Source organism: Conger conger, chromosome 18 (genome assembly GCF_963514075.1).
Source record: "Conger conger chromosome 18, fConCon1.1, whole genome shotgun sequence".
In the NCBI taxonomy this organism is placed as follows: Eukaryota; Metazoa; Chordata; class Actinopteri; order Anguilliformes; family Congridae; genus Conger; species Conger conger.
Genome location: NC_083777.1, coordinates 31136597 through 31152000, shown reverse-complemented (window position 1 = coordinate 31152000; position 15404 = coordinate 31136597). Strand labels below are relative to the sequence as shown.

At 44.8% G+C, this 15404-nt stretch overlaps 1 protein-coding gene across 3 annotated transcripts; it reads right to left on the bottom strand.

The window, feature by feature from the left end:
- Positions 1-2651: 2651 nt before the first annotated feature.
- LOC133118252 (sphingomyelin synthase-related protein 1-like) lies at positions 2652-15377 on the bottom strand. 3 transcript variants are annotated; one of them, XM_061228086.1, is made up of 7 exons: positions 14901-15036; positions 13628-13697; positions 9996-10669; positions 8647-8742; positions 8038-8155; positions 7419-7569; positions 2652-5474 (listed from the first exon to the last, which is right to left on the bottom strand). In XM_061228086.1, the coding sequence occupies exons 1-7, from the start codon at positions 14915-14917 to the stop codon at positions 5170-5172; spliced, it is 1431 nt and encodes a 476-aa protein (XP_061084070.1). In that variant the 5' UTR covers positions 14918-15036; the 3' UTR covers positions 2652-5169. The 3 variants fall into 3 exon arrangements, with proteins under 3 accessions (XP_061084070.1, XP_061084073.1, XP_061084071.1); XM_061228089.1 differs by lacking the exons at positions 13628-13697; positions 14901-15036 and adding an exon at positions 15358-15377; XM_061228087.1 differs by lacking the exon at positions 13628-13697 and having other exon boundaries at positions 14901-14987.
- Between the last annotated feature and the right edge of the window lie 27 nt (positions 15378-15404).

Below are 15404 nucleotides of genomic sequence, written 5' to 3'. Positions count from 1 at the left end.
AAGTGAGTAATGAATGTGCTGCATGTGTGATAAGTAGTCGATGGAAAGGTATACGATCCAGGCTATGAGCTCAACGCAAGGCAGTAATGATCCCTGCCATGTCATTATGGACATGGCTGCTAGCTATTCGACCCACTCAAGTTCTAGTACACAGTCCTTAACTATACAGAGATCATTTGTGCAATGTGTGAATATTTTGGAAAATGCAATGATAAATATGATTTACAAATGATGACACACAGTTGTATATTTTCCCATACTGTATATTGGGATGCATTGCAATATATTATATATATATATATACACACACACACACATATATACACATATATACAGTGCTGTGCAAACATTTTAGGCAAGTGTGAAAAAAGGCTGTAAAATAATGCTTTCAAAAATATAAATGTTAATAGTTTATTTTTTAGCAATTAACAAAATGCATGAACAGAAGAAGTGAATGAACAGAATAAAAATCTAGAAGGTTTGAAGGCAAAGGGTGGTCACAGCAAATATAGATTTGATCTAGATTCTTCTTCTGTTCACTCACTTTGCATTTTGTTAATTGATAAAAATAAACTATTAACATTTCTATTTTTGAAAGCATTCTTACTTTACAGCATTTTTTTTCATACCTGCCTAAAACATTTGCACAGTACTGTATATATTTTATTGAAATACATTTCAGTATATTCCATTGCCATCAGGGCTTAGATCTGTAATAGAACACAATGTTGAAATGGACGAGGGAACTCTTGCGGGGGTCCCCTGAAAAGGGATCAGTTCTAAGCCCCCTCAAATGGCACAGCCCCCCCAAATATCGTCTTACAATTGTTCCCTTTCCAAGAAAAGTGATCAGTTCATGTACTGACCTAGCTCCCCCTTAGCACCTGCTGGGAGAAACTCCTGGCACCTCCACCGAGAGAATCCTACACTGACAGGAGTTCAGGTTCAGGAGTATAAAATTTCAGACTATTGAGCTATCCTGTTAATACTTTTCCTGATATCCTACATTGTGTCTTCTTCACTTCTAATACACTGGAGCCCTTCGACTCAATGGTGGAATCGAATGACATCGTTTGTGTGACGAAACAATGCGATGAATTAATCAGATAAATTTCAAGAATTGTCTGTTATTAACAGGTCAGTTAGACAGGGAGATGGGTCTGAAACTTTGATAGATAGCGCTTATGAAAGAAACATATTAGGAGAATTCCAGCACATGACCTGCATTATGTAAGATGCAAACATGTTAGCAGGAGAGTTACTGACAGGTACAGTCGCCGCCTGAGGGAAAATCTTGGGAAGAAGAAAGGGTTTTGAGCGAATGGAACGGCCCGCAGCGATCTTAATGGAATGTGCTGGATCAGTGGCCTCAGAAATACCCTTCGGCATTAGCGCCTGGGTCAATATTAGTACCAATCACCTCGTGGTCAGAATGTGGCTATACTGCAGTTTGGGTTAGGAACATAAACGGTCACGCTGCTCTCCTGTTTGTACATGGTGGTGGCATATTGGATTTCAAAAGGGAGGCTCCTTTATATATGGTCAACGGAATGAGCTAAATCTAACGGGGCAGTTTCATGAAAAATACATAAACATCTTTACGGATATCTTTGGTCCCAAAAAGAAGAAATATCACAGATTTATTTCATTTTTGGTTTCGGCAATTTGTCTGTGGAAATATTTGAAAGATTTATATTGTGGCATTCTGATTACTGTAATACTTACAGTCTGAATAATCCCAAAAAAACATTTGGTTTAAATAAATTCCACTTGAGTAGAGGAAAGATTATTATTTATATTATTATGAAGAGTAACAACACCATTAATAATCATAAACATAATCAACAATATGAAAATAGTTTAACCCCACATTGCTCCAGGGGTGATTGGCCCCAGCTTAGTCTAATCAACTTTAATCAACTAAAAGTGTCAGTTAAATAATGGTTTCCTCAGAAGACATTAACCTCCCAAACAGTGTAGACCTCCCACTATTGGGAGTGTTGTTTGCCCTTCTTTACTGCTGAACCAACTCATTAATGCAAACCATGGAGCTGTGCCCGGTGTGGAAATGGAAGAGCTTCACTAGCTCTTCATTAGCTTAGCAAAGAGAGCAGCGACCTTTTCTAGGTCACCATGGGCTGTCAGTGTTTTTTTTATTTGTGTATGAAAACTCACAGGATGCATTTTATTAGTAAACAGTGGTTGGAATTAGTGCCATGGTAAATCATTATTTTTGCACAGAGCACCGTTAATAAATCTGTTGCACTAAAACTTCTATTGCAGCAGAGCTTGTACGATCTAGAACTGCCTACGACCATCCGGCCTAGCCTAGACCACACAGTTAAAATGATCTACTAGGACCGGGTGGGGACGTTACTGTGTGCTCTGGGTCATAATGTGGCAGACGACCTAAATTCAAATCATTCATTTCAAAACTATGATTGTGCAAGTTAAAAGGGGCCATATTCACCTGCCAAATGTATTTTTTAACAACCAAAGCCTTGCATTTTTTTTTTGACCATTATACAAAATTATCCATTATAAGATTAACTTTATTGGACATTATTGGTCTGAATGAGATTAATTATTAACAAAGAATAAACATGTTTGTAGTGTACGGTTGTAGGGTTTTATTGCTGTTCCACTACAATAGGCTATAACATTACCCAACCATTACATTACAATTTGCATTTCAAATTTTGGTCATTACCAAATAAAAAAATCATTATATAAAAATAAACAGGAATAGAAAATATTTTTTTTATTACAATATCAATTTCAAAATTTAAATGAAACTTAAATGACTTTATATGATGCAAACAGGCATCTTTTCTTTGAGAATGGACAGAAGGCTCTCCACATATCATACCTTCAATTTTTTTTTTTACATTCTTTCTTCAAGAGATGAAACAAGCTTGCAAGCTTAGTCTTAAACTGAATTGTACCATTAGCATTTCAGTTCCTACATTAGCACCAGTAGGCCAGTCTAAAATTACAGATTTACTAAGCCCTTTAGCATATGCAAAACCTTTTGGCACACTAAAAACTAATAACAGGACCAGTGATTGGAGCAAAACAAATACCATGACCAATCATTGGTCCTGTCGCATGTGCTAAAACGTCCTGCATGTGTTAAAAGCTTGTTGGAGTAAATATAAGACACACTACGCTGCAGCCTGTAGGGGCTAAGGGGCACGACTAGGGTGCAAGTGTAGCCACGATAAGATCCACACAGCAGTTGGGCCCTTGAGCAAGGCCCTTAACCCCACATTGCACCAAGGGGGATTGTCTCTTGTTTAGTCAAATCAACTAAGTCACTTTGGATTTGGAATAACTAATGTAATATAATGTAATGTAATCTCTCTATTGCTCCCTCACACGCATGCACACACACACGCACACGCACACGCACTTTCATTCCACGGACGGTTTACTGGGAAATGATATACTGTACGTTAAGCTGATAATTTTTCCCATATTTTGGCAATGACCCAAGTCTCAAAATTACCTACACCAAATAAGAATCATAATACAATAAACACTAATTATTTTGGTTATTTAAGCTGTGGCACTGCCCCTTTTAAACAAGGAGTGATACAGGGAATGTGGGAACACCTGAGTGAGTGTTAACCTCCTCTCATTCCAGTACTGAGACCATCCCACTCCATCTCTAAGAGGGCAATCGATTCTAGATACAGTGTTATGGAATGATTCTGACAGGATTTGCATCATAGAGGTAATGGAACCACTTCATACAAGTGATCCTTCCACAATACGTTTTGATGAATTCTGTCAAATTCTGAGGGGCTCCTGTAAGTCCAGGATTTTAGGCGTGCCAACTTTAAAAACATGCAAATTTAAGTAATGTAGACTGGGATCAAGTTCTTGATTGCATGACTGAGTGAAAAGTGGGGCAGGTTAAAAGGGTTATAGTTGATGCACAGTGTAAATTAATTCGAAAGGTGGGGGAAAACGGTCCCAACAGTGGATGAATAAAGCTATCCGTAAGTAAAAATGATAAACTGTATAAGATATGAAAAGGACAGCACTGCTTGTAATAAGGCTAAATATTGTAATATGCTAAGGCTTAAGGTAACCAACAGGCAATTTGGAAGGCAAATTTCACAAGATGCAAAATGCAATCCCAAACGCTTCTTTCAATACTGTAGTAGGAAAAGGAAAGTTAAGTGCATTAAGAAATACAACTGAGAACTGCTGTATAAGAATAAAGATATTGCTGAGGCCTTAAATGGCTACTTTGTTGAGAGTTTTACCAGGGAGGAGGTTATTCAATACTCAGAATGTCTTAAACAATATTGAGATATAGGGAATGAAGATATACTAGATAAATTACATAAACTAAAGACAAATAAGGCAGCAGGCCCCAATGGCATTTTCCCAAGATATTTTAAAAACCACTGGCAAGTATTTTCCAGACAGTGGATTTTCTTAGAAACTGGAGAAATATGGATGACTGGAAACAAGGTAATATAATACCAATATAGAAGAAAGGGGACAGTACTGATCTCGGAAACTTGGTCACTGGATTCTGTTTAAAACTTTCCTCCTAGATTTGTATCATTTGCAAATGTAACTAAATTACTTTCAATGCCCATGTCAAGGTCATTTATGTAAATGAGGAAGAGCAGCGGCCCCAGCACCGATCCCTGTGGGACTCCACTTCCCACAATACCCTGCTCGGACAAGGCCCCTCCTACTACTACTCTCTGTGTTCTATCCCACAGCCAGATCAGAACCCACTCTGAAATGGCTCCTGTAATTCCTACCGTACTCATGTTGATAATGAGTTTGTCAAGCGGTACCTTATCAAATGCTTTTTTTGGAAATCTAAATATACAATATCACAAGCTACCTGCTACCATCAAAACACTTAGTAGCTTCCTCAAAGAACGGCAAAATGTTTGTCAGGCACGACCTACCCTACCCTTCAAGACTTGACAATCAAAACCCTTTCCACACAGCGGCGCGCATCCTCAATTATCGTCCTTCTCCTCATTTTATGTCAGTCAAACGCGAAAATGCCGAAAATACGCTTTCACTCGAGTGGACGTCCGGCGCCGCCCCGTCCTCCGTTTCAGCTCGTCCTCCGGGCTCCTGAGACGGATGCGGCCGCGGAGGCAGCCGATGGCGGGCTCCGGCCTCGCGGCGTCAGCCGATCAGCACCTTCACGACGGCGGGCCGGTCGAAGGGCCAGCAGTACCGGTTGGGCACGGGCCCGCGGACGTTGCACTCGAAGAAGGAGAACATGGGGAACCAGACGCGGGCCCTCCGGCTCTGCTGATAGGCCCGCGTGTTGGCCAGCGTGTGGTAGTACAGGAACATGCGCGTGGTGATGTAGAACGCGATGAACACGTCGATGGAGTAGTGCTCGTGCGCCGCCAGGATGAAGAACACGCCGAACAGGTTGAGGACCCAGGACAGCGTGTGCAGGAAGTGCCAGCTCCTGGGCGTATCTAAGAGCGTGACGCAAAAAATATGTCAAACTCGCCACAAAATACCGTGTGTTAGGGCAATATTATTTATACGTCAAGCAATCTTTACAGAAATGAGTAGCATAAATTTATATTTACGTATTTGTATTTCACATTTTAAGTACTTAAGTACAGTACTGTGCAAAAGTCTGAGGCACCTGTATAACATTCTGTACGGATAAGATTCTTTCAAAAATAATTCAATGAAAGGTCCTAAATGAATGTACTATACATTTTACATTACATTTTGGTAATTTGGCAGAATAGTTAAAAACTGAATCAAATCAATATTTTTTGTGACCACCCTTCAGGGTTAAAACTGCATCACTTCTCTGAGATATAGAACTGCAGGACAGCGTTGGCTAAGACAATCAGCAGGGAGGTTGTTCCAAGCATGTTGGAGAACTTTCCCCAGTTCTTCTGCAGACTTTGGTTGGCTCCTTCCTTCTGATCTCAGACAGCCTTGATCAAGTTTTTATGTAAATATTAGTAAATTGCTAACAGTAATATGTTACTTTTTTAAATTAAATACAAAAATGTCTCTGCAAAATTAAATCTTTTGGGAAATGAATATTTGGAAATCTCAAATGTGATCTTTTATACTAACACACACACAAAAATAAACATATATATAATAAAGTCTAGGATGCCAAAGATTTCTGCACAGTACTGTATGTATACTTACTATTTTAGGTTATGGTATTACCAATTCAGGGTATTTTCGAGTTTTAGGTTATATTTGTGGGCTTTCACATTTCTGTTTGTGGGCTGGTTTCGGTTGCAGTCTGTCTGTGTGTGGTTAGCACAGTTCATTTGTTCTGGTGTGTACTACTGCTTGTATTAACATGGAGAAGGTTTCCAGGAAATCCTGTGTGCAGAGAAGTGAAGGTCAGGTAATGGGCATGTGGCTGAAATGTGCAGCTGTAATGCAGAACAAGTGTGTGGTGACGGCTATACACGGTGTGTACTCTCACACTCACACTCACTCACTCACTCACTCACACACTCACTCACTCACTCACTCACTCACTCACTCACTCACTCACTCACTCACTCACTCACTCACTCACTCACTCACTCACTCACTCACTCACTCACACTCACTCACACTCACTCACACTCACACACTCACACACTCACACACTCACACTCACACTCACACTCACACTCACACTCACACTCACACTCTCTCTCTCTCTCTCACACACACTCACACTCTCACTCTCACTCTCACACACTCTCACACTCTCACACTCTCACACTCTCACACTCTCACACTCTCACACACTCACACTCACACACTCACACACTCACACACTCACTCACTCACACACTCACTCACACTCACTCACACTCACACTCACACTCACACTCACACTCACACACTCACACTCACACACTCACACACTCACACACTCACACACTCTCTCACACTCACACTCACACTCACACTCACACACACACTCACACACACACACTCACACTCACACTCACACTCACACTCTCACACTCTCACACTCTCACACTCTCACACTCTCACACTCTCACACTCTCACACTCTCTCACACACACACACACTCACACACTCACACACTCACACACTCACACTCACTCACACTCACTCACACTCACACTCACACTCACACTCACTCTCACACTCTCACACTCTCACACACTCACACACTCACACACTCACACACTCACACTCACACACTCACACACTCACACACTCACACACTCACACACTCTCACACTCTCACACTCTCACACTCTCACACTCACACACTCTCACACTCACACTCACACACTCACACACTCACACACTCACACACTCACACACTCACACACTCACACACACACACTCACACTCACACTCACTCACTCACACACTCACACACTCACACACTCACACACTCACACACTCACACTCGGTGACGAAGAAGTTGAGCGTGGTGATGACCACAGTGTGGCCGCTGAACATGTAGTCCCCGCAGGTCTGCACCCCCGTCAGCGTCATGCCGAACCCGCCCCAAATGGCCAGCGCCCGCTTCAGCTTCGCCCACACGTCCCCGTACATCTGCACAACACAGTCACACCTTCAGACGGGAATCAGGGGAAATCAGCCATTCAGACAGGAATCAGGGCAAAATAAGCCATTCAGACGGGAATCAGGGCGAAATCAGCCATTCAGACGGGAATCAGGGCGAAATCAGCCATTCAGACGGGAATCAGGGGAAATCAGCCATTCAGACGGGAATCATGGAAAAATCTGCCATTCAGTCAGGAATCATGGAAAAATCTGCCATTCAGGAGAAAATCATGGGAAAATCTGCCGTTCTTCCAAAAGACCAATATTACTGCCTGCGTTTCTCATGTAATCCTCCTTTCCCTGGAACTTAAAACCTTTTATGCTGCAACACTGCAAATGCTACATTTACTCACGTACTTTTGGGAAAGTACTTTTATTCACTGAATAAATAATCGTTTGTATCTACGATATAAATGCTGAGGCACAGGAGGCCGGACGGACAGGCGGGAGTGGCACCTTTGCGGAACACTGCAGGTGCTGTCCCGGGACGGACAGCGAGGTCACGAACATGGTGACGCAGCGCAGCAGGAAGACCGTGCCCATCAGGCTGCAGAGCCGCCGCATCAGGATGGACCTGCGAGGAACAGAGCGCTTAGCAACCGCATCCCCGCACACAGCAACCGCATCCCACCAACTGGGAGCGCTTAGCAACAACATCACCACACCACTGGGTGCGCTTAGCAACAACATCACCACACAACTGGGAGCGCTTAGCAACAACATCACCACACAACTGGGAGTGCTTAGCAACAACATCACCACAAACTGGGAGCGCTTAGCAACCGCATCACCACACAACTGGGAGCGCTTAGCAACAACATCACCACACAACTGGGAGCGCTTAGGAACAACATCACCACACAACTGGGTGCGCTTAGCAACCACAACCTGAGACAACTGGGATCACATGGCAACCGCATGCAGAGGTCACATTCCTACAGTGCTGGAGTAAGGAAGACAAGCTTGTGGGACTGCCCTGCAGATGGCATTGTGGGTAATGTAGGCATGGTACTTGTGTTTGTGAAGCAGAAGAACATGGAATTGTGGGTCATGTAGGCACAGTACCTGTGTTTGTGAAGCAGAAGAACCAGCAGCCAGATACTGCAGAGGACCAGCCCACACGCCTCAGCCATGGCAAAGGCCCAGGGGATTCTGGGTACACTGTGAGAAGAGTACAGAGGCTCCATCAGTCTCAAGGTACAGTAGGCCATTTCTGACTTCTAATGGAGAAGTGAGGAATTGCAGCAACAAACACCCTCAAACCACAAGACTGTTTATCCCTCCCCTGGACGTTGAAGCCCCTACGCTGCAGTGTGTGTGGCTGTTGGTGCTACGCTACAGTGCGTCTGTTGGTGCTACGCTACAGTGCGTCTGTTGGTGCTACGCTGCAGTGTGTGTGGCTGTTGGTGCTACGCGGCAGTGTGTGTGGCTGTTGGTGCTACGCTACAGTGTCTGTGCAGAGTGATCTTTGCTTCTTGCCCTGCGACCCGCGGCTCTATAACCTGCAGTGTGCAGCTGATACAGCTGCTGAACAAACAGCACAGATTAGATGTACAGTTCCATCTGTCCAGCTCTCTGCCGGGGATGAACTCGGACGTACGGAGATGGTGATCCACACCTTGAGCAAGCATCTGATCCAATTATGGGTAAAGAAGAAGGATTTGTCACTCAGGCTACACTGGGGATTGAACAAACCTGCATGCGATACCGTATCACTTGGTAGCTTCCTCAAAGCTACCAAGTGATAAGAACAAACCTAGCACGTTAGCCACAAGGCCAGTGGTCCTCACTCCTGGTCCTGGAGGAGCCGCAGGGGTGTGGCTGGTTTTTGGTTTCCGCCTTAAAATCAGCAACCGATTCAGACCCAAGAAACCAGGTGAGGCGAGTTAACGGTGTAATTAACTGCTTTCATTGATCAATGAAGTGCAGAGTAACAACAAAAGCCAGCACACCCTGCAGCTCTCCAGGACCAGCAGTGAGGACCACCACACTGCACTGGGGCACCCTGTAGCCTAGTGAAGGTGCAGGTCTGGGACCTGGTAGGTGGGCGGTTCGAGCCCCAGTGTGGCCCCGACAAGATGCGCACAGCCGCTTGAGCAAGGCCCTTAACCCCACACTGCTCCAGGGGAGATTGGCCCCCGCTTAGTTTGACCAACTGTAAGTCGCTTCTGGGGGTCTTTCAGCGCACTTATCCCTGGCTATTGGTATGCACTTTGCACTTTGTTGTACGTCGCTCCAGATAAGAGAGTCTGCCTAATGCCATTAATGAAATATAATGTAATGTAATGCTCTGGACAAAAATGTCAGCTAAATAACTGTAATGCACTAGGCTACAGGTTTTATTTTGAATAGTGGCCAATAGGGGCCAATAAGTAACCGAAATGGCAGCGACCCGAGGCACCCAGAACACCCACCTGTCGAGGAAGATGTCGGGCAGCGGCGGGTAGGTCTGCATGTCGGGCACGCGGTCGTGCACGATCACCATGACGAAGGAGGTGAGGCCGCACGCCAGCGTGAGGTACAGGCAGCTCACGCCCGTCTTCCAGTACTCTGGGTCCAGCTCCGACCCGCTCGCCCGGAACCTTCCGTCAGCGTGCTGGCGGCAGAGCTCCGCGGACCTCTCCCGGCCCTGTCCGTCACAGGCGTGACCACGCCCGTTACATTCCAGGCCCCGCCCCTCGTCGGCATGGCTCCTCCCATTGCAGACTTGGCCCCGCCTCTCATAGACCTGGCTCCCCCCGTCGTAGGCATAGTACCGCCTCTCGTCTGTCTCCGCCTGTCCGTCACAGACGTGGCCACGCCCCTCCCGGGCCACGCCCAGCTCCTGGAGTGCGGCTCCGTTCTCTCTCCGCAGTCGCCGCAGCGACAGCATCAGCCGCTTGACGTCGCCCAGAACGCGGATCTCCAGGGGCGGGCTGCGGAGGTCGTACTCGGACAGCGCCAGCAGGCTGGGCCCGTCCAGCCTGTGCTCGGAGCACAGGAGCGGCACGTACTCCTCGAACCCCTCCTCCCTCAGCCAGCGGGCCACCTGCCTGGAGCCCCAGCTCTGCACGCCGGCCTCAGAGACCGCCATCTCCTCCCCGCCTACCTGGAGCACAGACCCAGAGACCCACACACCCCTCCATCAGACCCAGAGACCCACACACAGCTCCATCAGACCCAGAGACCCACACACAGCTCCATCAGACCCAGAGACCCACACACAGCTCCATCAGACCCAGAGACCCACACACAGCTCCATCAGACCCAGAGACCCACACACAGCTCCATCAGACCCAGAGACCCACACACCGGTCCATCAGACCCAGAGACCCACACACAGCTCCATCAGACCCAGAGACCCACACACAGCTCCATCAGACCCAGAGACCCACACACAGCTCCATCAGACCCAGAGACCCACACACAGCTCCATCAGACCCAGAGACCCACACACAGCTCCATCAGACCCAGAGACCCACACACAGCTCCATCAGACACCAGACATACACCGGTAAATGGACTGCACTTATATAGCGCTTTTATCCAAATGTCTCTCATTCACTGGCATGCAAGGTACCAATCAATTGGGGGTTAGGCGTCATGTTCAGGGATGATGACTACTCCGGAGCTAATGTCACAAGATCCCATAGAGCAGGGATCATCAAATCATGGGAACTGCTGATTTGCCACTCTCCCGTTACCTGGGAGTCAGGTGTGTAAATAAATAAAGAAAAAAAATAAAATAATAATAATAATAATAATCCCTAGATTTGGATTTGAGGGCCGGAGTTGATGATCTACCGCTTTTTTTAACCTTTAATGTGTTCATTAAGACATAAGAATAATATCAATATTTAAAATATTCCTAATTTAGAAGCAGGAAAATAATGAAGCCTCTTCAGATTTTAAATATTTATGGAGAGGAGAGCAGAAGGACTGAGGGCATGTTCCTTCTGTAATGAATCTTCACTCGTCCGTCTCTGACGGCACACAGAATGGGGCCACGCTAGCACGCATCAGCCGGCTAACTGGCTGCCCCTGTCAGCTCGGTGAAAGGTTCAGATGAAATGGGTTAAAGTGCAGAAATGTTGATGGCCTCCACTTTGAAAATGCAGATTTCCGAAAGCCTCTGGAGTCGGGGCAGTATCGGCAGTTTGTTCTCCATTTTCTATCCATTTTTTGGCAAGAAGGGCCTTCTTGCGCTGGCTGATATAAGGTGATGCTTAATCATACATTTGCATTACTCAGACTTTGGACAGTGGGGGCAAAGTGGAGCTGAAATGGAGTGGTATCTTATGGGGGGCGGGGGGGTTGCGATATATGAATGTAGGCAAGGGTGGCCGTACAGCACAGTAGGAACTACAATTCCCATCAAGCATTTCACCAACCTATCGTCAACATAATAAACGGGCTTGACAATGAACATGGGAGCGTGAGGCAAGCAACACAGAAATGATAAGATAAGAACCAAGTACCGATGGGCCAAGTGCGTCCTTTGCAGAGGACTCAAAAGCATATAGATAATTTATCTGGAGATTAAAGATAACGACAAGTAACCAAGCGCATAAATGCCAAGGTACAGCGTGTTAGGCAAGGACTCAATTACACAACGTGTGCATGTGTGCGTGAAAGACTGTCTGTGTGCATGCGTGTGTGAGAGCGTGTCTGTGTGTATGTGTGTGTGTGTGCGCGCGTGTATGCGGGTGCGAGAGTGTGTGCGCATGAGCGTGTGTGTATGTGTGCATGCGTGTGTGTGTGTGTGTGTGTGTGTGTGTGTGTGCGCGTCTGTGAGTGTGTGCGTGTGCGAGTGTGCGCATGCGCGTGTGTGTGTGCATGCATGTGTGTGCGCGTGCGTGAGAGTGTATGTGTGTGTGCATGTGCGAGAGTGTGTGCGCATGTGTGTGTGTGCATGTGTGTGTGTGTGTGTATGTGTGCATGCGTGTGTGTGTGTGTGTGTGTGTGCATGCGTGTGTGTGTGTGTATGTGTGTGTGTGCCTACTGTGGTCATACAGACCTTTGCCTGCACACCTCGAGATATGGGACTGACGTCTGCAGAAACACCTTTCACATGTTTCACATGTTTCACATGTTTCACGTTTCACGTTTCACAGGTCTGACTCACAGTGTTCTCTCAGTGTTCTCCCAGTGTTCTCTCAGTGTTCTCTCAGTGTTCTCTCAGTGTTCCACAAGCCGAACAATAACACAGCCGTGCAGACGACAATCACACCTATTTTCATCACAAACCACTACGTTTTACGTGAAATGTTTGCATTTTTTAGGGGGTATCCATAACACATAAATGGTAAATAGTAAATGGCTGGACATAGCTATACCAAAATCAGTAGTTGGCAAGCCCACTGCCATTGTAGCAGACCGGTGAAATGGCATGGAGCTTGGTTTTAAAACTGATGAGATACTGGCATCAAATACAAAGAATGTCAGCGCTCATTCACTCACACAGACATTAATAATGTTATTTACATTTTCCAGAGGCAAGCATGCATACACACACTCACTCGCTCGCTCACTCACTCGCTCACACAGAGCTGTTTGTAATTAAGGCTTCATCCTTTCCAATGTTAGCAGAATTTAACGCAATGTTATTTTGGCTCCGAACATCAATGAATATGAGCTATAGTGTGCAGACTTACTTACTGAGGTTTACTTTGAGATATTTACATCCGTATAGCATAATCCATGTAGGAATTACAGCCTTGTTATGCTAAGCTCCCCTTGTGTCAGTGAATAAATGCACAAGAGTGTATATATATACATATATATACACATGTTTATCAGTTTTTTTTTTCATTTTGTTTGAGAAGATATTTCATGTTCGAATGATAAATACAGTAACTCTGTATAATAAAATGTATTAGAAAACCGTCCCAACAATAATAAACATCCCCAGCCATATAACAGTAATTGCATTGTGGCGCTGCATGAATTCTCTATTCATAAAGCGCAACTCGCTTCAACGGCATGCGAAACAGACAAAAATGTGAGGGGGCGAGATTCCCGCAAAATAAATTGGACAGCCCACACCGTACTGTTTGCTGCAACATACCAGAGATGTTTGTCGAGCTGACACATTTCTTCCATCGCTGAGATCTAGTGATTTTTGCTCCGTAAAAGACCTGTTGTTTGAGAAAACTGCGTGGGTAATCAACATTCTACCAGTGCGCAGTTCAACGTCATATCGCACGTCCATTGCAGAAAAAGTACACGTGTACCAGCCATAATAATAATAATAATAATAATAATAATAATAATAATAATAATAACCTGGTGAATTTGTCACTCTTCATTTCTTAATTTGTAAATAGACGGGGGGCCAAACGTGTGGACGCGAACTGTAGCATCAGGCGTAAGATTCACATTCCTCTATCAATAATGGCCCACCTCCTGATGTAAGCCTATCTGCTGATGACAGATCAGGCAATGTTCTTGTGCGACAAAATACGCTACGTTTTAATTAATTTACCTTATGAAAAACAGTGAGAGCTCTCACCCGTCTGAATTCTGACGAGGAGGACTGAGTCAGGATTTTGACAGATAATGTACCCAGGCTAACAAATCACTGCGTACACAAGCAAATAAACTTGTGACAGTAGGCTACGTACTGCACTGCGAACGAACCAGAGAGACGGCCTGCTTCAAACTAATGTATAGCATTTTATTGTCCTACATATCGTTGGAAATAGACGAAATAACTGTTTTTAATCCCTTAAGAAACCAAGCATTGATTAGGTAAAGCCAATATTCTGAAAACACAAAATTCAATTGTGAACGCACGCTGTCTGTCTGGATGTAAAGGAAGGCAGTTTGATAAAATATTAAACAGTTCACTAGTTAACATGATCTTGTCAACACTTCCAAGGTGAACTCACGCCAAAAGCACCATTACTACTTGTTAGTCATATGGTTCGGGTTAGACTAGCCAATAATCCAATAAAAAACAGTTTCAGTTATTGCAAACATGGTCTTGTTTGCTTGTTGCACCAAATGAGGAATCAATGCGGCTAGCTAATGAATAGGCCTACATCACGAAATTCATTCCCTGAACTGATTCATCTGTGGACAGACCATCTCAATTGGAAAGCCTACAAAGTCTCAAAGGCGTATTTAGTGAATAGCTTAAATGAGGTTAACAAGATATACTGTCTGTCAATTCGCTAATGTTTCTATAGCTGTAGTTAATACAATCGATGTATTATTCGGCTAGCGTAGAGTACCAAAATTTGAACGCTACTTAACGGTAGGCATTTAAATGCAGCTAACGTTAGTAAACTATTGTTTCTCGTACAAGCCACCTGTTTGGCTAACGTTGGATCACTTACCCAAGCACTTCACTCATGCGATAAAACTGAAGACGCCTGACATGGGTCTATAACAATTTTCGATGCAACTGCAAAGTTGCTCCAAATCATACCTCTTCGAGTCAGAAACATGCTCAAACAGCACAGTGACGCTTAAATAAACAGGAACTGCGTGTCAAACTAGTTATGTCAGGTTGTTCCGAAGGGAATCACGGTGTGTCCGTGTATTAGGCGACCAGTGACATCTACTGGAAAAAAAATCAGCGGGTTAGCCCACTGTAGCAGACACTGGAGCCATGTGTAAACGTAAAAACAGTGCCAGTACTAGGTTTTGGGCAGCTGTTTTAATATCGATTTGACATCGACTCTTTCCGTGAGCTACCGAGTTTCATTAGTGTACATCCAGAACAAAATAATTTCAAATATGGATGTTACCCAGATATAAAAAAGTATCTATTTTTCTCCAACTGGTTTGCACCTGTTCGCGTCACTCTGCCGCAAGTGAAGTAAACAACTTTTCTAACG